Below are 23,372 nucleotides of genomic sequence, written 5' to 3' on the forward strand. Positions count from 1 at the left end.
GAACATGGTGAGTTAGACCTTCCTGAAGAGTTATTTCTGGATTTGTTCCAAGGAAATGCAAGCTCTTCTTGGCCATATGTCCCTTGGGCAGGCATGCTGACCTGCTCTAAGAGGGTCAGTTCCTAGCTCAGTGCTATATGCCCTCTCCTCCTACAACGTGAACTGATGAACAAAGAGGAGGAAATTCCAGCTCTTAGGAACGTAGCCTACTAACCTCTGCTCCCCAACCCACCCCCGGACCCCAGTTGGTGGTGAGGCACCTTCCTTTGCCAAGGATTAAAACAAAACTCCATTAAGAGAGAAACAAACCAGAGAACTGAGTGCCTTGACCATTTCACTCCTCTGAAGCGAGGAATTCCAATGACTTGGGAGGCTAGATTCTGTATGATGTCGGCCAGGGCCAAACTCTAAAAGCTCAGGTCCTTTCCCATGGTCTAGATGCTACATGGTTGGATGCAAAGCTGAGAACCAGCTAACTTAACCCCAGATCTTTTATTCTGCAAAGCTGTGGCTATGGTTGGAAGATATGTACAAACAGAGGTGTTTCCTGGAGCGGTGAATACGTGATTGAAAGCATGCATGCCTCCTGGGCTCCTGCCTCTGGCTGGCACACAGTCGTTTAGCTTCATCTGGGCTGTTTCTGATGGACAAGCCAATGGACAAGCCAATTCTCTTATGCAGTGTGAGAAAGATAAAGATGCTTTTACTAGATGCTGACTTCCTTGCCAAGTCTGGGCATCCTGATATCTGCTCATTCAATGTTTACTAAGTGCCTGTTATAGGGGCCAGGCATGTCCCTGCTATCAAGGAGTTTTTAATCCAAAAAGAAAGTCTAACTTACCAGAAAAAGTATGTAAGTTGCAAGACAAGTGCTAACTCCACTCAAAGTTCTGGGGAATGGGCACAGAATGATGGGCATTTGGGGTGGCCTTGGGGAGTGAGGGGTAGCTTCACATCAGCATTAGTTCTGGACTCACTGGGGAGACCATAATGAGGAAGCCATCTCAGGAAGCAGGAGCAGTGCATAAGCAAAGCTGAGATCCAAGAGATCATTCCAGGCCAAACAAAGGCTCAGGTGAACGCTAGAGAAGAGCTCAGACAGTAGGTGGGACAAACAGGCAGGGGCCAGATGACTGGGATTTGTAACGCCGAAACTAGGAAAGTTGACCTACGCTTGGGTGATGGAGGAACTGCTGAAATCTGAGCAACAGAGGCACAACAAGGTGTGTATGTGAGATCAGGGAAGGCTGTTGACGTCAAGGCAGGTCTGGAGAAAGTGGGAGTGGAGGTCAGGGGATAAATCCAAGCCCTCCAAGGTGGCTGGGGAGGGCAGTGGAGAAGGAAAAGATGTAAATCCACAGCCCTTGAATATCAAGGAAGAACAGGGAGTGAGGGAGAGAAAAGAGCCTAAGACAGTTCCTGAGTCAGGTTTGGTGGGAAAGTACAGGGGAGCAGCTGGTCTGGGGTGAGAGGAGAGAGATGGTGAATGCCACTCTAGGTCACCGGAGTGTCATCTGTTGAGCCATCCTGATGAAGAAGACAACTGATCAAGATCTCTGAAGAGGAGGCTGAGCTGAGAGCCACTTCCCTCATCAGTAGCACATGGTAGTTGTTTCAGCCACAGAAGTGGGTGAGACCTTCAGGGAAGAAGGGAGAGCCCAGGGGAAATCCTGGGCCTTTAGAGGAAGATGTGGGAAGAGAAGCCCATGAAGGAAGCTGACAAGAGAAGGGCAAAGGCAAGGAGGTTTCTGGGAGAAAACGGCACCATCCGTGTGCAGACCACCGTGCCACAGGGTCCATCCTTAGGAAGCTCCTCTAGAGGTTGCTGCAGTCCGCAGTGGCTTATCTTCTTTGGGCCATTTTTGATAATAGTACTTCACCTATCTTTCACACGCTCTCTCTACCTCCTGGTCTTCACCAATGGGATCAAGTTTTCAATTACACTGATTTCAATTTACCTTTTAGTTTGTATAAATCAGCCACAGAGAGGCTTTGTGGTACACACAACAGCTTATACAGAGTCTGGGCTCTGATTAAAATCTGGGCTGCTTTACTGGTGTGCGGGGATGACCCAGAGGGAGGATAAAGGGAGGAGGGAGGTGGGGGGGCGGTTCAGGAGGGGGAACTCATGTACACCCGGAGCAGATTCATGTCAATGTATGGCAAAACCAACCAATATAATATTGTAAAATAATTAGCCTCCAATAAAAAATTTAAAAAAAATTTAAAAAATTTCCAAATTCATCATAGTGACCATGTAGTAGAAAAATTTCAATAAATAGTAAAAATCTAAAAAAAATAAAAAAATAAAACTTGGGCTGCTTTGCTCAAATACCTCCTGCTGGAATACTAGTCAAGTCAATAGGCTGGTGCAGTACCTATCCAACAAACAAGGAGGCCTAGCAAGAGAGAAAGATGGAAGTGATACTGTAGAAGAACCCACTATGGGGAGTGATATAAAAGGCAGGGAATAAGGCATGAACCATCACAACCTCACTTTCCATAAGAAGCTTCACTGTGGTGGTCCTGGAAACTGCAATGGAAGAGCAGCTCCCATTTGCCACAGAAAGCCAGGCTGATCTCAAACAACTCTCTCCTTCTCTCCAAGACCTGACTGCATCCTTGGTCTTTGAGGGAGAGAAGAAGCAACTTAAGAGGAAAAAGGGACTAATTCTTCAGTGTTGAAGTCAGAAGGAAAACACGTCTTTCAAAAATGAAGAACAGAAGTCTAGCAGCACCAGCAAGATAATTAGAGCCCGTGTGTATTTTTGACTAGAGCAGAATGAACAAGCCTACTCTGTTCCAGTATCAGTAGCTTAGTTGCTTAGCCATGCCTGACTCTTTGCGACTCCAGGGACTGTAGCCAACCAGGCTCCTCTGTCCATGGAATCTCCAAGCAAGAATACTGGAGTGGGTAGCCATTCCCTTCTCCACGGATCTTTCTGACCCAGGGATTGAACCCAGGTCTCTTGCATTGCATGCAGATTATTTACTGTTTGGGTTACGAGGGAAGCCATATTCTATTCCAGGCTCTGAGCAAAAGAAAGAAGGCTTCTTGGTCTCTGGTCCCTGTGAAGCTGAGAGGGGGCTACACCATCCTGGACATGTCCACAGTGGCTTCTGGCTTCCACGCTGGTGGGGAGCATGTGTGGGTCTTGGAAGGCACAGAGGTGGCTTGAGTTTGGGTAAATTAACCACTTTGAAGGGTTAGGTACAAAGAGAGGGAGTAAATTTTTCGCAGTTTCCATTGGCTATGACATTCCTAAGTGGTGTTCTACTCTCAGCCTGCTTTGCATCAGTGGTGGCTGGGTTCCACCTTGAATGCTGTGCTTGAAGTACTTCAGCAGAAGACACACATTTAGTAAGGAATAGAGGTAGTCTCATGACTGTTAGAATTTGGGGGAATCCTGGGGATTTGCTTTTCAAAGACATCAGGGCTTCTCAGCCTATCTGAGAAGAGGGAGCACAAGTCTGAGCCCATTAGGACCTAAATACAAAGGTCGTATGTTGGCATTTGGAAATAAAGAAAGTGAAGTAAATTTACTAAATCCTGGCCTTTAAGTTAGATGAATTCAAGACAGCGTCTAGAAAGTCAGCTTTCAGAAAATAGTAACTTGTTCCCACGACAGCCAAGCTGAAAAGTGTCCCAGCCACACACGGGGCTATGTCACTCCCTTTCTGTCACTCACACCCTTATGACCCTCAGCAACTGGATTCACAACCTTTCCTACAAAGGTTTCTGATGGGTTCCTTTATCTTACAAAAATCACACTTCTCAATATATATATATTTCTAATCTCATTCTAAGACAGGCAGAAGTTCAAAGGTCTACATTTCAAAAATAACTCAAAGCCGCAAATGAGCTATTTCAGAATAGGCAATATACTTCCTTTGCTATGGAGAAAAAATATTATATAAATTTCATTGAAGAAAGATTCTTTAGAAAAGAAAAACTGAGCCTATTTTCAGAGTCACTGGTCCCCTCCACTCTTAACTGCTATGTTTCTATCAGGGTTACTGGAACCAAAGCTTTCTATTTTACCTTTATCGTGTTTATATACAAATAATGTAAGTTTCAATTACCCTTATATTTTTATACTAACAAAATGCCATGCCTCCTAAGTATACCAGACATTGTTAATTTATAATGGTGAGGCTGAAGCTCACATCAAGAGAAGCAGACCCCACCCCCAACCTCTATCCCTCTCACACTGACAACTGCAATGAGAAAATCTTGGAGCTTCTAGGGAGCCTAAATCTTTCATTTTGGCTGCACCCAATGGCATATGGGACCTTAGTTCCCTGACCACGGAGCAAATCTGCACCCCACTGGACTGGAAGTGCAGAACCTTAACCACTGAACCACCAAGGGAGTCCATTAGAAGCCTGAATCTACAGGACTTAGCCAGAAGTCCTAAATCTACTTTGCGAGCCAGAAGCCTAGTGAATCCCCCACATGAACTACACAGAGGGAGGCAGAATGCTTAAACTGTGCAGGGGAGGAGAGAAGCAGGGGCTCTTGGAGAGACTGGGCCAGGGGAGAGCATGATGCAGTGTGGCCCTGGCTGGCACGCCTCTACTGGGCTCTTCTACAGGTGCCTGACTCAGCCTGCTCCACTCCATCCCGTCAGCCTGTTTCTTTTTCCTATTAACTATTTGCTATTGATGATACCATGGGCTACCCAGATGTCCCAGGCAAAAAGCAGGGCATCGTTCTCAATTCATCCTGCTCTATCTATCCCTGTCTACGTTCAATCAGCGCCATTCAATTCAGAGCTCTCTCAAGTCTATCTTATTGAAGACCCCACAAACACACTCCTTTTGTCTCCTCTGCTCGGCTTGGTCCAAATTCATTTTTCTCCTTGGTTATCGAAATACCCCCCACCTCTCAGTTGGCCTCCAAATTCAGAATTCTGTCCCCATCCTCTACCTTGATACAACTCCCACTCTTCCTTTCAGGTCCTGTTTCTAACGTGTAAATCTAAACAGGTCATTTCTGTTGCCACATTCCTTCAATGTCAGGATAAAAGCTCCAATCTTTTGCAAAGCCTAGCATCTGGCTTTTCCGTCTCTGTGCCCTCAAGCCATCAGATGATGCACTTGGTCAAGCTGTCTCATAACCATGCTTTCAGGCATACTGTTCCCTCCGCAGAGAATGCCCTCCCCTCACCTTATATATTTGGCTAATCTGTAATTCTGCTCCAAGCTGAGGCTCCAGGCCTCTCCCCCCTCTGGGAACTTTGCTTGACTCCCCTCCACATGAATCAGGGCCCTCCTTGCTGCCTGCCTCAATCCAGGGCGAGCCTTCGAGACAAAATATTTTCACAGCTGTGCACATGCACTGGACCCCTCACATTATAGTGAGTCCCTTGAGGCAGGAACCATCTCCTTCACCTCTGTCTCCCCCATAACTAGTTCAAAGCCTCTCTCAGCAAGTGCTCCAGAAAGGCAGCTGACTTGATGAGGACAAAAATGAAACCTGTGAACCAGCCTTTCTTCCTTGTCTCTGTTTCCATTGAACACTCACTGCTGCTGCTGCTGCTGCTAAGTCGCTTCAGTCGTCTCCAACTGTGTGCGACCCCATAGACGGCAGCCCACCAGGCTCCCCCATCGCTGGGATTCTCCAGGCAAGAACACTGGAGTGGGTTGCCATTTCCTTCTCCAATGCATGAAAGTGAAGTCGCTCAGTCATGTCCGACTAGTAGCGACCCCATGGACTGCAGCCTCCCAGGTTCCTCTGTCCATGGCATTTTCTAGGCAAGAGTACTGGAGTGGCTTGCCATTGCCTTCTCCACTAACACTCACATCACTCAGCAACAGCCCTGGACTTCAAAGTCTCTAGGTGCTGGGTTTACACAAAATTTCTAAAGATATGATGCTAATAGGAGGGGCACGTGTGCTTCTTCCACCAATGAAATTCTTCATTTCGTTTTCTTGGAAGGGCGTGGTTTTTCCCCCCTTCTTGGCCACCTGAAGGCTTTGTGTGAGGGAAGGGTAAGAGAGCACGTTAGATTCATGTGATGCAGAGGAAGAGAAGAACATAATTGGTATCAACTTAGAATTAAGAATCTTTCCCCTGAGATAAGTAAGTCACAATGAAGTTTTCACAAAGAATAAGGAGAACTGAATTTAGAAACCACAATCAGCGTATTCAGTCCAAACATGTATAACCAGTAGCCTCTGTGAGGCACGTTAAAGGGGAAACTTTTATATTTGCATTCAGAGTCCCATTTCTGTTCATTAATTTCTAGTTGAGTAGCTGATCCCATGATTCCCTGAGCCTGAGATATTAGTCTGAGATCCCTACTGCCAGGGACATCCACTCTGTGCCTTGGAGCTGACTTAAACCTTCAGGATGGGTGTTCACTATAAAAGGAAAAACAAAGCAAAGCGGGCAGATGATGTTAATCCTCTGAGAGCAGGAGCTGATCTACTTGTGAGAGAACTTAGTGACAGTCCCTGGCAGGGAACGCTGACACCAAGACAAAAAGAGAGATAGATGTTTGTGAAAAATAAAAAAAGAAGGAATGCTGGGCCCTGAGCCGTATTTCCCACTCCTGACCCAAGAGGCACATTCCTAAGGGACAGTGTGTAGCCAAACCTGGCTCATCTGTCTGGATGGAAAGGAAGGCAAGGATGAACACAGCGTTTCAGCAAGGTATGCACAGCTGCTGGCAAGAAAGATGAATTCACACTAAATTAAGCTCAATTACGGGAATTTTTGTTCTTTTCCCAAGGTGTGGGGTGAGGGCTGACATGCATCCCCTGGAGATTTGGAACTCCTCCAGATTCTACTACAGATTCCATGTTGTTCTCGTAAGCTGGGCGTTTAAAGAGTAGGAAAATAGCAATCAGATGATGGCATCCTGAGATGGACCAGAACGGGGCTTTAAAAGGCCGGCACTCCTGCCAAAGGGCCTGGTCACAGAAAGGAAGAGACGAGGATCCAAGAGGAAGAGTTGGCTCTCTTTAAAGGCGCTTCATTTGATTTCAGATTCCATTTCTCAGAAAAATACAAATTAATTTGGAAATTGAACCTGGCGTCTGCTCTGGGACAGGGGAATTGAATGACATACTGTTAGGGTAGGCTTGTTACGGGCTGCTTCAGTGCTCTCCAGGGAGGCCATTCTGAGCAGCATCTGGTGGCAAGAGTCCCCGGGGGGTGGCCTTCGAGGGAAGATGGCACCAGGTGCAGTGGGGAGGGGCATTCGTGGGGCACAAACACTGGCCCTGACCCTCTGGGGTGACGCTGTTTTCAGTGTGGATGTTTCTACAGCTTGACTTATCAGCAGAACTGCAAATACACTTTCTCCATACACAGAACGTTTCATTCTCTATCATGTTCCTTCAAATAGGTGTTCCTGTTTAATTTGCTAAGAACTTTATACTTTGAATCCCATGCAATTCTTTGGGACAGGGACAGTTCAATAAGTCAGCAGAAGGTGGATATACACAGAAGAGCGTCCTCTGTTTAGTCCTGTCACCAAATAGCACGTTTCTGACCACACATCTTGGGCCTATAAAGAAAATCTTGGATGTAAAGTCTTGTCTGATTAAAGAAGTTCTGAGGGGACAAGTCACACCGGTTTTAAAGGAAGGAATTGAATAAGCTGATACATGGGATGTTCCTTGAACTTTGGAATATTTTGGCTCTCACTCTTAAACAGGAATAGGACATCGATTCCATTTTTCTCTCCTTCATGTCTCTTTAAAAGCCTATTGTCACTACTTCTAATGAGTAGTGACTTTCTCATCTCCAGAAGTCAGCATGCAATGGGCAAACCTCCACCTGCTCTGAGAGAATGTCCAAAGTATACAGAGGGCTTCAGAATAAAAAGCAAAGAATGAAAGATAACAAAGAAAAGAAAGTCAAAGGAAAAAAGAAAGAAAAGGTAATGAAGCACCTGTAAGCAGACAGTGAACCCAGTGTCCTGGAGAACAAGGGCTTCCCGCAAGACCCTCTAAGCCCTTCAACAGGAAGGCCAGGCCTCCTTCCCATGGTTACCAGTTAGAACCTCACATCCACTGTCTTGGAAACCATTCGTCCAGACACCCCACTTGTCCAGACACTTGACTTCAGTTGGAAAGAAGCAAGTCCAGAGAAACACTGGCTCTACCCTTCTTGATCCAAGCATGGCTGAGCCATCCCTGCTCTCCATGCCCTGGGGCCCAGCAGCTTGAGCACAGAACTCAAAAATAGGTTTTGGGAGGTCTCCACAATTATGACACATTCCCCCGAAAACTATGAAAGAGATATAAAAGAGGACACACATCCCCTCCCTGCCAAAAGGGGCCATTGCTTCTGAGGCCTGTTAAACACCTTCGAATGACCCACTTGTATCACCTGAGAGAGGAAAACATCAAGACGAGTCCCAACCGCTCTGGACACTCAGCACAGCATCCATCACGGATGGCGCTGGGATGAGAGGATGCTGGCCTGAGCAGCTGGGAGGGACAGATGCTCCAGCAAAGTGGCTTCACATCAGGTTCATTTCCCCTGGTTGACAGGCTCCATTTTCAGCCTTAGGCTCACTTACAACCAGCATCTGGCGAGTAGTGGGCATCTCTCTGTGCCTTGCTTCTGTGGTGGGGAGGGGGCTCAGTCCCCAGCCTCCTGTGTCAACACTAATCCTTCTCAAGGGAAAGATCAGAAACAGCACAACCTCAGGATTGTGTACATCATCAATGAGGGCGCTCTCAGAGCCTCCTGTCAGCATCGTAGTCCCAGGGGCACGACTAGCTCTTGTTTCTCCATCTAAAATTGTTATTAGTGTGTCTCTGATGAGCATCTTTCCCTGAGGCCTTCCCAGCCCTTGAACAACTTGCATCTAAAAATACAAAATGTGCGTATCCTCTTTGAACCGACCATGGATAATTTGGAAATCTCTATCTTTCGATGAGTATCTTTAGAAGAGGAGAGATTTACAGGGCAATGTAGGAACATTTATTGATGCTGCACAAAAGGCCTTTATCACCTGTATGCAAATCCGTTATCAGCCTTAAAACACTGTCGGCAAGTCTCAGTGTTATTTTTTTTCACATCCCTTCAACAGATGCAGAGAAAAGGGTTTGCAGGTTTCTCTGGATATCAAAGGGAAAGGGAGAGAGGAAAGGAAGCACCAGTACGATTCTACACTAAGAGATTTTAAAAAAAGATCCTGTGGTTTGTTTTGCTAAATTATTGACGATTCCCTGGCCAGAGCAGTGAGGTAGAAGGCTGGAGCAGATCAACGTCTGTACAGACAAGGCAGACCAAGGAACGGACGTGCAAACAGTAGATGCTATCGCCGCCAGCTGTGACTCATTTAATTGTCTGCAAGGCACTGCAATCAGAAAAAAAAAATAAAAAGGAAAAAGGAGGGCGTTGACCTCTCCTGCTCTTCCCAGGTTTTGGCAAGCAGCCCTGGAAGGGGAATCCGAGCCCTTTCCGCCATGGTCAACCCCAGAGCTCAGCAAGGGAGGGGCCTCCCATCAGCTTGGGGAGGGACGGGCTCTTTCCTTCTGGCTGACTACCTCTCTCCTCACCCTTCTGACTCCAAATCAAGGGAGGGGCTCTGTGCGTCACTCACCTTTCATACCACTACCTTCTTCTTGGAATGTGTTACGAGCAGTGGTCTGATCTTCTAAGTGTTCACTCCCACCACTTCCTGAAGAGGCTACACTGCTTTGTGGAGACAGGGGGGCATGATCGGATGGGAGGCACTGGGGTCCTCTAGCTCGTAAGTCCTCATGAGACATCCATCCATGTCCTAGAGGCTGGTTTGGCACATTCATGGGTGGGGTAAGGGACACAGATCGTTTCAAAGGGCTGTGGTGTGCCTGGCCTGAGAGAACTGGAAAAAAAAAATAAAATGAAATAGGTTATTCCCCCCGCTTTAGCCTGGGTCACAGAAGAACCCACAGTACCTCTTAACCCTGAGAGATGGCGCTGTCTGATCGCTGCATCCGGGGTCATGGTGTGGCTCTTCCCTTTGGGGTGGTTAAAAAGGATGCTGTCTGTACCTCTGGGTGAGTTGGGCTCTCTAAGGGGGCTACACCTATAAGGCCCACACCTGGGACCTTCACCTCTGTAGTCGGGATCTGTTTTCAGTTCTAACTGTAGAAATCAGGATTTGGAGCAGTAGACCCAAAAATCAGGTGAGGACTGACAGCCTGGTAAAGTAGCGATCTGCCAAGATGGAAAAGAACATGTCCTGGCCAGTTTTTTTTTGGTGGGGTGGGGAGCGGGACCACACAAAACCGGACATGACCCATGCCATTAGGGTGGACTTTCTGGAAGGGGAGGGCAGACCGCTCATTGTTGGCAATCTTGGCTGGGCTGAACTAGCAGAAGTGGACTACTAGTCCTTCCAACCAGGAATCAGGGGGAGCTTTCACCTCTCAAAGGGGTGCAGGCGCAACAAGGGGCCCGAGACTAACAGGGACCTCAGGGTATGGGACATGGCAGCCGTGTGTGAAAGGGCCGATTCTCTCCCTTGGCTTCACAGGTTAATACCAGGTTTTACATGAGAACACTTCCAGGTAACAAGGCTTTCATTCAGAAGCCAGTGGGGTGCTCTCCGTAAGCCGGCAACAGTTTTCTCCAGCATATGCAGCCCTTCCGCACAGCGGGCAACATCTGTGTAGCCCCCATTTTTAATTTCTTTTCCAGAAAACCAGGAAAAAGCAACAAAACTCACATATACCTAGCCAAATTAAATTGAGGTCATTCAAGGGAGGGATTTAACCAAAATCAACGCCGAGGGAGCCGACGTTACCCTTGGTTGGTTTTTCTGGGCGTGTAAAGTGACAGCTTTACAAAATAAGTCTATTCATAACTTTCTCTCTGTGCTGGCCCCTGACAGGTCCAGTTTATTTTGACTGCTGCAGTGCTAACATGGAATCAAGCCACATGCATTTTTAAACATTTTTCAGGGAAGCCATTAAGTTCCATGCAGGGCTCTATCCCCTCCAATGAGGTATGATATTTACTCTCCCAAGTCCGGACTAGCACTGCTTTGCTGGCATTAATCCTTCTCTGTTTTTTAGCCAGCAGACTTGACATCCCAGTGTGAGAAGTTCTGCTTTCTGTTAAACTGCATTTCTGGTGGGGCAGCATCCACATAAAGACGTGAACAGCAGGCTTTCTTGCCCCCACTTAAAAACATAAAGACCAGAGCCAAAAGGCTGAGTGTTTGCAAAAAGTGTGCTTGAGACAGTAGTGGTGTGGGGAGGCCGCTCATGGTCAGCTGGCATTAACCAGGCCCGAGAGCAATGGAGTTCACACCCCTGCTGTCCATATTTCTATTTGGCTTCATTGTTGCCAGAAGCACAGTCTAGTGTGTGAAAGAAGGACAATCAGAAGGGCCAGAAACTTCTTTATTAACAAAAAAGGGAGGAAAAAAAGGGAGCTGCCAATTTTACTATCTGTAACCTGAGAAATTTCTAATTTGGGTAGATGCTATCAAAGGCAAGGGATTATCATCTAACTTCAAAATATGCAAAGGGAACATTTTTTTAGTTTGGATTCTAACAGGCTGAAACAGCTTGCGTTTCCACTAAATAGACTAAGGAAGAAGCTCTTTAAAAAGACTCCCTGCAAAATGCATTGCTACCTGGTTGGATCCGAATTAGCAAGAAAAAAAGAAAAAAATAATAAAAAAAGCAGAAAAAGAAAAAAATAATAAAATAAAAAGGAAGCAGCAGCAAAAATGAAGAGAGAAGCCAATAGGAAGAAAAGCCAGACATCCAGAAAATTCATTTCATGCCTGTCTAAGTATTTATACAAAATTGGGCGGACTTGTTCAGGGCTGCCCCAAGTGATGGGACTTTCCAGCTTAGACGTCTTTGCTTCCTGGTGCCTCTGCAACCATTTCAGAATATCTGGTGGGTGCTCTGAATGGCGCTAGCCAGGTGGGCCCAGAGTGGAAAGGGGGGCAGGATTAGAGTGAGCCCCAAACCATAAAAGCAGGCCTTTCCCAGAGAGACACACAACCAGAGCTGATGGAACCCTGAGCACCCTACCTGGTTACAGGCAATAATGAATCCATCACCATGAGTGTGAGAACACTAATAAGAGAGTCCCCCATCCTTGGATGCAGAGAACATACCACACACAGGGAGCAGCTGAATTCCAGTATTAGATGAAGCCAATTTGCTTCTTTCCATCAAAAGTTTTCTTAAAATTCATGTTAACTCCCCACTGATGAGCATCCTTGCAGAGGTTGTCAGTGTCCAGGGAATTCACTAGATGTTTACCTAACTTGCTGGGACTTATAGGGATTCATTCATAAAAACCTAGACCCATTTCTTCAAATGCCCCTGGCTTGACTGAGGTCACAGGGGATATGGCATGAATTTGGTCTCTGCCTCTTGGGCTTCCCTTGTGGCTCAGCCGGTAAAGAATCTTCCCACAATGCAGGAGACCTGGGTTTGATCCCTGGGTTGGGAAGATCCCCTGGAGAAGGAAAAGGCTACCCACTCCAGTATTCTGGCCTGAAGAATTTTATGGACTGTATAGTTCATGGGTTCGCAAAGAGTCTGACACAACTGAGTGACTTTCACTAATAAAAGTCAGTTATACCTGAGGTACCAGGGCTTTTCCCCAGGGACTCTCTACCTAAGGCCTCACTGGGTCTGCATCAGAAAGACTCCTACAGCTGGCACCAAAGTCAGAAATGTCCCTACCTGCTGTAGCAACAAGCAAAATGTCTCCCACTAAGCTTCTGTTTTGCAGAGAGGGCCATGGATTTAGAGTCAGGGGTGACACACACTGACATGAAAGCCAAGCTGTGCATGGCAAATGCCTCATTTCTCTAAAGGGGACTGAGGCCTTTGGCAAGGAGGTTGAAGCAGGTGACAGGTGACCTGCCCACGGGGGCACTTTGGGGTGAAGACAGATCTTTTGGTGGAGCTAATAGTGACCACAAAGCCAAATCTGGTGTTACTTCATGTGCTGGGGGACCTTCTTTGCCATAAATTAGCAGAGGAAAGAATAAATGCCATGGACAGAGAGACTGTAAGACCACAGACTGCACAGCGGCAGATGAATGAGGTAGCCAAGGGCAGAGGGTGCATGGCTGTCCCGTTGCTCCATTTTCTTTTCAACCAAAAGTATTCATCTGAAGTGGTGTTACATAGAGGAAGAATGGATATTCAGGTGAAAATAAATGAATAAAAGTCCTTTTCCTGTAAGTAGAGAGGGGAGAACAGGGAAGGCAGGCTTCTGAGAAGCTTTTCACACTGTGGTAGTCTCCCCAGAATAACTCTAGCTAGAGGCGGGCCTTCTGAATGTTCTCAGAAGCTGACTGCTGCGTGGCAGACAACAGCATACGCTCCATTCAGACTTAAGCTGCCCCAGAGTAATATTCAAGTGCTGCAGAATTAAGCACAACTTGAAAAAAAACTCACTGTAGATTAGAAGTTGGCAAGTTCTAGCAGAATTGAGGTCCTGAATTTGTGAGGGTTGGGGGGATAGCATGTTTCAGGGGGAGGGGATTCATTCTAATAATTGCCCAGGGAGGGTAACACTGTAACCCTTGCTCTTGAAAAAACTGAAGCTAAGACTTAATAGTGTGCAAGAGTATAGAGTCTATATGCCTTATATTTTTAGGAATCGCAACAAGAAATTTCAGGTATGTACACTTGTATGTGGGGCTTCCTTGGTGGCTCAGCTGGTAAAGAATCCACCTGCAATGCAGGAGACCCCGGTTCGATTTCTAGGTGGGGAAGATCCCCTGGAGGAGGGATAGGCTACACAGTCCAGTATTCATGGGCTTCCCTGGTGGCGCAGATATCTGTCTGCAATGTGGGAGACCTGGGTTCAATCCCTGGGTTTGGAAGATTCCCCTGGAGGAGGGCATAGCAACCCACTCCAGTATTCTTGCCTGGAGAATCCCATGGACAGAGGAGCCTGGCAGGCTACAGTCCATGGGGTCACAAAAGTTCGGACACGACTGAGCAGCTAAGCACAGCAGAGCACACTTATATATGTACGCACACATGTGTGAGTACACATGACAATAGGGTACTGTAGTATTTGGAACATTTATAAATTCAAGTGAACTGAAAATAAATAACAAATACTGAGCAAGTCTAGTTGAAATATGGGAAAAGCAGCTAAAAATAATCTTGCTCCAGCAGTGCAGCAGCATGATGTGAGTACAGAGGGTCTTATAATCTGGTAATAAACTCTGTCATACCATTTGGGGCCAGCTGCCGTCTGCGACCTCCTCTAACCTTACGATGTCTTTTTCATCTCTAAGCATCTTTCATGAGACTCCTTTCAACACTTTTTGAGGGGAAAATACGATACCTGGCGCTGGGTTCTGTTCTTTTTTAAGTATTTTCTTGAAAGCCTGGAAATCAGATTTCTTCCCCCTTTCCTTTGACCAAAATTGACTTTGCCTTGATTTTTAGTTATCGAAAAAAGAGGCAGGAAAAGACTTTTCAGGATAGTCAGACTCTTAAAAAACAGGTATAACTACCTCTTTTGCCTTCTAACGTGACAAGTAATGGGGCTGTGCAAAGAGGAAAGTTTGGGGTATGGGTCCAGCTTTCTCCTCAGTTCACTGTCAGGTTAAGAACTGCACCTCACTGTCAAGGAGAGAAGTGATCCCCATAATCAAACAGTCCAGATGACTGAGGCTTAATTTTTAGCACTGAAACTTTATCCTAATAAACAGTAATGGAGATCGTTCAAAGATACATTGCATTCTTCTCTGTTCTCCTTAAATTTATACACTGAATGCAAGTAATGCTTTAAGATTATGATGAGCGTAGGTTAATAACATTTCAGAGCTGGAAGGCCCCAAAAGGCAATATAATTCAATAATCCCTGCATTGTGAGCTGTGGGCCCCTGGGTGGTGGAAGGACCTGGGAATCCCCATGTGCACCAAGCCTGGTTAGTAGATGAAACGCTATGCGACAAATGGTTTTCATGCATATGCAGAAGGCGTTAACATCAATCAGATACAAATTATATTTGCCGAATTCACAGCTCTTTTGGTCATTTTTTTTCATCTGTTTGAAGTACAGTTATTTTATGGGGATCCCAGTATTCTGTTAAAAACTGAGGTCTGAGCACAATGATAGGGACGACTGCCGTTCTCTGCTGTGTTTGCTGAGTTCCACGGGCACCTAATTGGCCTCAGGAACTCGTGTGCTTTAAGTCCTCTGATTCCTTTCACAGGTAACACTCCTCCTCAAATTCAGTCCACCACCACTTCTCACTGTTCCCACTGAGAGCTTCCACCTATTTCCAGGCTCAGCGTTTTATCCTGGAGTCTAGAATCAAGACTGCTGCTGAAACTGACTTCCTTTTGAATACAGCCATTGAGTATACCCATACTTCTAACATCATTCTTTTTCATCAAACCCAGAAACCTGTTTTCTCAATCCAAGGTTGGACTCTGCAGCCTCATCAGGCCCTTATGAGTTTAGCCACATGGACATGATTTGCAATTTTACTCTTCTTTCTTCCTAAGCCAGTCTTTCCATTTCTTTAAGATTATTTTTAAATATGGACCATGTTTAAAGTCTTTGTTGAATTTGTTACAATATTGTTTTTGTTTTGGTTTTTTGGCTGCGAGGCATGTGGGATCTTAGGTGCCTGACCAGGGATTGAACCCACACCCCTTGCATTGGAAGGCAGAGTCTTAACCACTGGACCACCAGGGGAGTCTCAGTCTCCATTTTTAATTCAAGCTGGCTTCTTACAGGAAAATTTAATGCTTTGTTAATATTTCAAATTCTAGATGCTCACGAGATAGAGCTCAATCCAATTGCGACTAAACTTTACAAAAAGCAGCTCATTCTTATTTAGGGATTTCAAAAAGTGGAATGAGGAAATCAAATATTTGCATATTATTTTAAAATATTTAACTTAAGAGTTTCTTTCCTGAATTAAAAGATCCAAGCCATGTCCTTACTCTGGGGATACATATTGTGTATGTCAACAGGCTATGAAAATACATGCAGAATATTCTACTTATGCACTGCTAATGGTGTGTTTTAACGATATTGTCTAGATCTACTCCCAAAAGAAATTCAGAAGTATCAGAACTTTGGCTGAATACACCAATTTGAGAGTTTTGCTGCAGGAGATGGTCTGATACTTGTCAAGTTTAGAAGAGAAAAAGTTCAAGCCATTGCTAGTTATAAAATAGCTATCACCATTGTTTCAAAGTTATTGGCAGGGAATGTTTCTGTTTATTCCTTTAGTTTAGGTTTGCTTAACAGGGATCTTTTGGGCACCATCCCAAGAGTTTTTCCTGAGAACACTGATTTTAGAGTATCTAAGGAACTGTTACTAAAGGTTTTGCATTTTCAAAGAGTGGAGTTCTGTTAACACCACTTGTATGCGTAATTCTAGGCATTTGATTTCTTTTTTAAAGGCAAACATTTTAGCAAAGCTCAGTGGCGAAACATTAGACCCTGGGTTCCTCTTCTTTAGCTGGTTTTGTGGTGCCACAACCAGTAATCTGAGGCCCTGTGGTGGGAATCTTTGGGGGAAAAAAGATTAATAGTACTGCAAGAATACATTAAAAAAAAAAAACTAGAGTATTTAATCAGTGACATCATGCAAAAAAGACAACACCAGTTACATTTATGGCCAAGAACATGTTTGTGTTGGGGGGGCAGGGGGAAGGCGTATTAATTACTAAGGTTAAAATTAACATGCTCTGCCTCATTGCTTCAGGGAATAGATTAAAAGCAAATCTGAAAGGTTATATGCCTCAACTCTGCATGCTTGCACTCTGCTTCTTGTCTAAAAGTCTGAAAAACCAGTGCTCACAACATCTGGACACCAGAAGATGATTCCCCCAAACCGCTTCAGACTCCACCTCATTCTGGGAGAAGAAGAAAGAGCATGCTACAAAGCAAAGATGTGGTGGGTGGACCGGGTGTTTCCCACTAGCCAAGGAGGAAGCCACACACTCTCCGAAGAGAAAGTAAATGCTAGCCTATGTAATAAAACCAAACAAATGGAGACTCCAGAAGAAGACAAAGCTGCAAAGAACATACCAACAAGGTTGACAAATACGCACTGCTGAATCTCTTTTTGCCCATTCAGTCTCATTTTCAGATCGTATGGAAGTGAATACATTCTGATGCAGGGAGAGCTTTTTCCATGATGCGAGTCCTTGCCACTGGTGTCAGCCCTTATTACTCCACAGATGACCAGTCTTGGAGCAGAGCAAAGATGTATGCTTCTGCCTTCATGTTATCACTTAAACATTTGGGCTTTTAAGAAGTAAATTAGAATGTTTCTGGCAGACTTTTATTGCTGCATTAATCTTGGGTACATTTCATTTATCCTCTTTTGTCAGTTTCTATAATGGCAAAACTGGGAGTCATCCAGGGGAGAATCTATTTCAGATAACTGCTGTTTGTCTTCACACTGTCATTATTTATAAGTCAGACAAGCCAATATATACATTTTATAGAAATCAGTAGAATCTTACAAGTTGAACTTCAGATCAAGCTGTCCTGAAAGGAAACTGCCCCAATCATCTCATTCCACCCTATCAGAACCAATGACATCAACTATGGAAGTAACTTGACACCACTGAAGCAGATGTTTCAGCCAATTCGAGGGACTGTGGGATCAATCCAGCCATTTCCAAGGTTCCTATATATGGGGACTCACTTCTACTTTCCTGAATTATGCTCTTTTTCATATCCATAGTTATATCTATATGTACTTAACCTTTAGGTTTCTTGGCCCTTAAGTTTGTCTGTGGAATTTCTACCCTCTTGGAGAGCGAAGAGTTTAAGACAGAGCTGCAGAATTTGAATCATTTTCATGATGACACCAAGTAAAATAATTGAGTCAAGCAAGTGTCCAGGGGTGGATTGAAGCAGATACCTCTTTTTCATTTTTCAATGTGTCCATAAAAATGCTCCAGTCACAGTGTTTAAGGAATAGAGTGAAGAAACTCAGAAAGATATATTTTTGACAAAACTTCCCTCCTACCCCTTTCTTAAAAGATAACTCTCAAATTATAATCACTGTTACCTCAACTCACATGTCTATCCAGGAAGTGCTTCTTAGGTTTACTGAAAGCACCATCAATCCTGTGTTGAACACTCCCTGGCTGCTGACAGGGTGTGGCTACCAGCAAAGCCATCCAAGTTTGAAACTGCAAATAGCCAGAGTTTCATGACAGAGCAATTACACCCTCTTCAGAGCATCAATCCCAAGGCCACCACCAGAGCCACTGAATAAATCGCCAGGGTATCGTTTTATATCTTGACACCACAGCTCTTGTCCAGAGGAGAAGGAGGTGAGCTGCTTAAAAGGGGCTTACAAAAGATACCTTGTCTGCTAGTTCTTGTCTTGAACTACAGGCAAAGCCTTCACTGCAACTGGAGCTCAAAAGTCTCCCAGGTAAGAGGGCAAGATGGCTCTTAAATGCAACAGCACTGACCAGGCAAGGACCAGCAGCATTACAAAATGCCGAAATCCTCCTCCCATCAGGGTCTCAACTTAGCACCAGCCAAATGCAGGACGGGTGTCAGGACTTCAGAGCATGAAACTCTGAACTTGGCCTTGATTAAAGCAGCAATCTTCTTTCTTTTCTTTCTAGTGTTAGGAGAAGGGTTATAAATAATTAGAAATGTATTATGCAGTCCTGACTAATTCTTAACTTAGTTTCTTGATAGAAGAATGAGAACTGGAGATTCTCAGCATTTTGGCCAGCAGGGCAATTTACTGATGAAGGAATTGGTCCTTGTTTTCATTAAAGCATTCAATCCAAATGTCAAGTGTAACAATACACATAAACGACCATTAAAAAAAAAACCCACAATTTCAGCTTACACTGCTAATTAGATTATTTGGGGAGGGGGTTAATTATGAGAAATTAGATGGTTTAGGCTCTCCTGGTTTAATTATATTTGATTGAATCACCATGTGATTCAAGACAAGCTATTGAGACTTCACACGTCCCAATTCCCACTTTCTCTTCACCTTCAGCCTCTTCTCCAATTCTAAACTGTCACAACTGGACCCTGTGGGTATTGGAACACAGTGAGACTGGTACTGTGTTTGTAAAATTGATTTACTGTGGTCTGCAATTACACATAACGATTTGAATTTTTGACTTGGCACTGCATTTTTCATTTAAACCGGACTGTTCTTCTCTACCCCAGAGAAATAGCGTTTACGTAATTGCCCTCAACTCATCTACTTGGGTATTATAAATCAGTCCTGCAATAAAAGACTTCCAAAGACACTGCAAGCACGAGGTCCCTGGCATAATTCAGGTCCAGGACTGTTCTAGTTTAAGGACAGGAATTGAACAGCATTCATTTCTTATTGGATATGAGATGGGGAGGGCTGTCGGAGCCTTAAGATCCGGGCAGCGAAGAGAACAAGCTGCAGGGCGATTAGGGGTAGCTGGGCTGACCTCGGATAGCCCCCTCAGATCCACAGGTCCCTTTGCTTGTCTACTTCTATGTCCCCCTTCACCACATACAAACTACCCAGTGTGTGTTCCTCTAGTATGTCTTATATACCATTGACCCTTTGTATTGACAGATTCTGTATTTGTGACTTCACCTATTTGCTAAAAATTTCTTATAACCAAAACGCAACACTCGACATTTTCATCATCATCATTCACGGACATGCGCAGAGTGGCAAAAAATAAGTCCCTGGCGGACGTGTTCTGGCTGGGGTCGAACAGGCCCAGCCTTCCCATGTCAGCTCTCATACTGTAAACCAGGGTCCTCTCCAAGGTTGTTCAGTGCCATGTGTTTCTAACTTCGGTGTTTTTCGTTGGTGATTTACTGTTTAAAATGTCCCGCAGGTGTATGACAGGGCTAGTGTCGCTCAGCGCGGGAGGCCGTGTTGCGACTTAGGGAGAAAACACATGTATTGCTTCCACAGGCACGAGCTTCCCACAGGCATGAGTTAAGAGTGCTGTGGTCTTTGAATGCAGATGTTAATGAATTAACAATATATATTAAATAAGAAGTCTTTAAATACAGGGCTTCCTGGTGGGCTGCAGTCCATGGGGTCGCTAAGGGTCGGACACGACTGAGCGACTTCACTTTCACTTTTCACTTTCACACATTGGAGAAGGAAATGGCAACCCACTCCAGTATTCTTGCCTGGAGAATCCCAGGGACAGGGGTGCCTGGTGGGCTGCCGTCTATGGGGTCGCACAGAGTCGGACACGACTGACGTAACTTAGCAGCAGCAGCAACTTAGTATTTGCCATAGCAGCAGGGGTTCAGTGTTTGCTAGTTCAGCTTTCATAGGGACTTCAAAGAACATCAGTATTGCAAATAATGAGAAGTGACTCTCTAGCTATACAGACATAGATAAAAATTCTTCATTCCATCTTCCATCTGGAACATTTTTGTCATATCTGCCACATTTTTGTCTTAGGCTGCTGCTGCTAAGTCACTTCAAGTCATGTCCGACTCTGTGCAACCCCATAGACAGCTGCCCACCAAGGCTCCCCCGTCCCTGGGATTCTCCAGGCAAGAACACTGGAGTGGGTTGCCATTTCCTTCTCCAATGCATGAAAGTGGAAAGTGAAAGTGAAGTCGCTCAGTCGTGCCTGACTCTTAGCAACCCCATGGACTGCAGCCTATCAGGCTCCTCCATCCATGGGATTTTCCAGGCAAGAGTACTGGAGTGGGTTGCCATTGCCTTCTCCTAGCAGTTCTCAATCTTGGCTGCACATTCAACCCCTTTGCAGCCTTAAAAATAAAAATCCCAATGCTAGACTCCATCCCAGACCAAGTAATTGAAAATCCCTATAGTGGAGTCAGAACTTTCTGGTGCATGTGAGTGGTTTCAATAGCTAGCGAGGTTCAGAACCACCATCCTGGGCTGTCTTCTTACCTCAGTGCTTCCCTCAAACCCTGTCCACGTCCTGGACACTGCAAACCTCCCCAGGCTGGCTGTTGCTTCTGCCTGGTTTTAATAAGATGTCCCCAAAGAATGGGCATCTTGTTGACTCTTTTAAAGTTGCTTTAAAAGAAAACATAACACATCATCACTTTGGACTCACACACAGAATTCTGCTCAGGCTCTTCAGTCCAGGATTTTATCACTCTTGTCTTGCCCTCCAGGTTAAATAGATATTTTGGAACCAGAATTCCAGCCTGACTGATACTTGGGCAGAAATTTCTAAAGAGTCCCTGGACAATGTTTTGACTCCTAGGCAATCATGCCTGTCCCTTGCTGTGGCCATTTCATCCTTTCTCAGCAGGAACAGAGAAACAGGGGTCGGCCTCAGGCCCTCTCTAGACATGAATCAGCTGCAGAAAGCTCTGAGTATGTTTTCTCTCAGTCTGGAAATTCTGTAGGTGACAGAGTAACTGATTCACAAATAACAACAACAAAAAGTGTTCTAGTTCCATGGACCAGCAGCATCAGCATTATTTGGGAGCCTGTTAGAAAGGTTGGACTCTCAGGTCTCACCCTAGACCCAGAACTGGGATGTGCATTTTAACATCCCAGGAGATTTGTGTTCACATTAAAGGTTGAGGTGTACTAGCTACACACCTAGCTCTGACTCACTGGCTTGATACCTGTCCTGCTGATATTGGAACAAGCATCGTCTACAACAAAAGCAGCCTGCTGAAGTGAGAGGAACTTGGGATTTGGGTTGGAGGACATGTGACCTTTCTGTGCCTCAGTTATCCCCAGCAGTGGCTATCAAAGGCTCCATCACAGAATTGTTGGAAAAAATTACATAATTTAAGGTACATGAAAGTGTTTTACAAACTTTGAAGTCCTGCAGAAATATTACTTATGAGTTGTCAGGGTAAGAATCACCCAATATAAACCAATACCGCAAACTGAAAAATCAACTCAAAGTACTAGCCAGTCTAATGAGATTCATAGAGCATTTTTAGTGTGTTATGTGCAGTATGAAAAATGTCTCTGATTACTTGACAGTGTTTCACAGCCTTACAAAAGATGAATTTTCTACCATGGCCTACCATACCAAAAAGAGTATCTTCCTTGCTCTTTCAGAATTCTTATCTACATGGACAAACTCTTGTTTGCCCCAGTCAGAATAATCTTCCTTTGGTTCAGACTCAACTTGGTCATCCCTTTCCTGGCATTTATTTTAAGTGTTCACATTTCATTTCCATTTTGGAGGGTCAGGGCAGGTGAATCACCTTCTTTTTCATTAAATTTCAATGCCCAGAACCCCACATGAGACCATCTCTTTGTCCTGACTGCTGCTGCTGCTGCTGCTAAGTCACTTCAGTCGTGTCCGACTCTGTGTGACCCCATAGACGGAAGCCCACCAGGCTCCTCCGTCCCTGGGATTCTCCAGGCAAGAACACTGGAGTGGGTTGCCATTTCCTTCTCCAATGTGTGAAAGTGAAAAGTGAAAGTGAAGTCGCCCAGTCGTGTCCGACCCTTAGCGACCCCACGGACTGCAGCCTCCCAGGCTCCTCCATCCATGGGATTTTCTAGGCAAGAGTACTGGAGTGGCTTGCCATTGCCTTCTCCGCTTTGTCCTGACAGTGGTAAGCAATACTGATGGAGTCCTTATGGAAGATTCTAAGTACTTCCATTGTATTTCAAGCTAAGAACCTATTACCAGCTATGTGACATTGGATTCTTTATATGAGGGACAGAGAGGCTGGACTAGATGGATTCCTTCCTTCATTAGACATTTGTTGGGTGCTCACCATGTGTGTCAAGCTCTAAAAGCTGAGGGTACAACATTGAACAAGCCATTACAGCCCAGAGGATGATCCCTCAAGCCCCTCCTCCTAAGCCAGTCTCCTATGATGCTATCAGCTTATTTAAGGAGGGCCTTTCTCATTTGGACAAGATATTTTCCTCAGATTGTTTATTTCTCCATATTTAAACAAAAGGCTGCCTTGTAATGGGGCTTCCCTGGTGGCTCAGTAGTGGTAAAGAATCTGCCTGCCAATGCAGGAGATGTGCGTTCGATCCTTGGGTCAGGAAGATCCCCTGGCAAAGGAAATGGCAACTCACTCCAGGATTCTTGCCTGGAGAATTCCATGGACAAAGGAGCCTGGCCGGCCACAGTCCATGGAGTTGCAAAGAGTCAGACATGATTGAATGACTAAACAACAACAACAAAGTATGTGCAGCAGCTGCCTTGTAACACCGATAAGACAGTCAGCAAGGGTGTGAGGGTAGAGGATCTGCCAGCCGCTCAGTGCAGACTAGATCCTGCACAGGCAAGGGGCCAACTGATCTCACCCCTTGCCCTTCCTGGCTCATCCCAATGCTGCCCTTTCTCCCACACATTGGAGACTTGCATGGAAGGGTGACTGAACAAATGAAGGCGTGGTTTCCTTAGTCTGTTTCTTTCTTACGGTCCTGGCCTAGGGATACTGCACCGTCCTTTCCCCAAATGCAACCCAAAAGCACATCCTT

The 23,372-nt window shown here is 45.2% G+C and overlaps 1 protein-coding gene across 3 annotated transcripts in view; it reads right to left on the reverse strand.

Annotated features, from left to right (window-relative positions):
* SAMD4A (sterile alpha motif domain containing 4A) overlaps positions 1-23,372 on the reverse strand; it is a 232,701-nt gene that overhangs the window by 48,766 nt on the left and 160,563 nt on the right. For 2 of the 3 annotated variants that reach the window (XM_055435953.2, XM_055435954.2), the window contains exon 4: positions 9,570-9,833. The exons of the other annotated variant lie outside the window; for it this stretch is intronic. In XM_055435953.2, the coding sequence (XP_055291928.1) occupies positions 9,570-9,833 (264 nt within the window). The remainder of the gene's footprint in view (positions 1-9,569; positions 9,834-23,372) is intronic. 3 annotated transcript variants of the gene reach the window in all.

This window comes from Moschus berezovskii, chromosome 9, assembly GCF_049115385.1.
Source record: "Moschus berezovskii isolate FMDL1 chromosome 9, NW_MosBer_1.0, whole genome shotgun sequence".
NCBI classification, from domain to species: Eukaryota; Metazoa; Chordata; class Mammalia; order Artiodactyla; family Moschidae; genus Moschus; species Moschus berezovskii.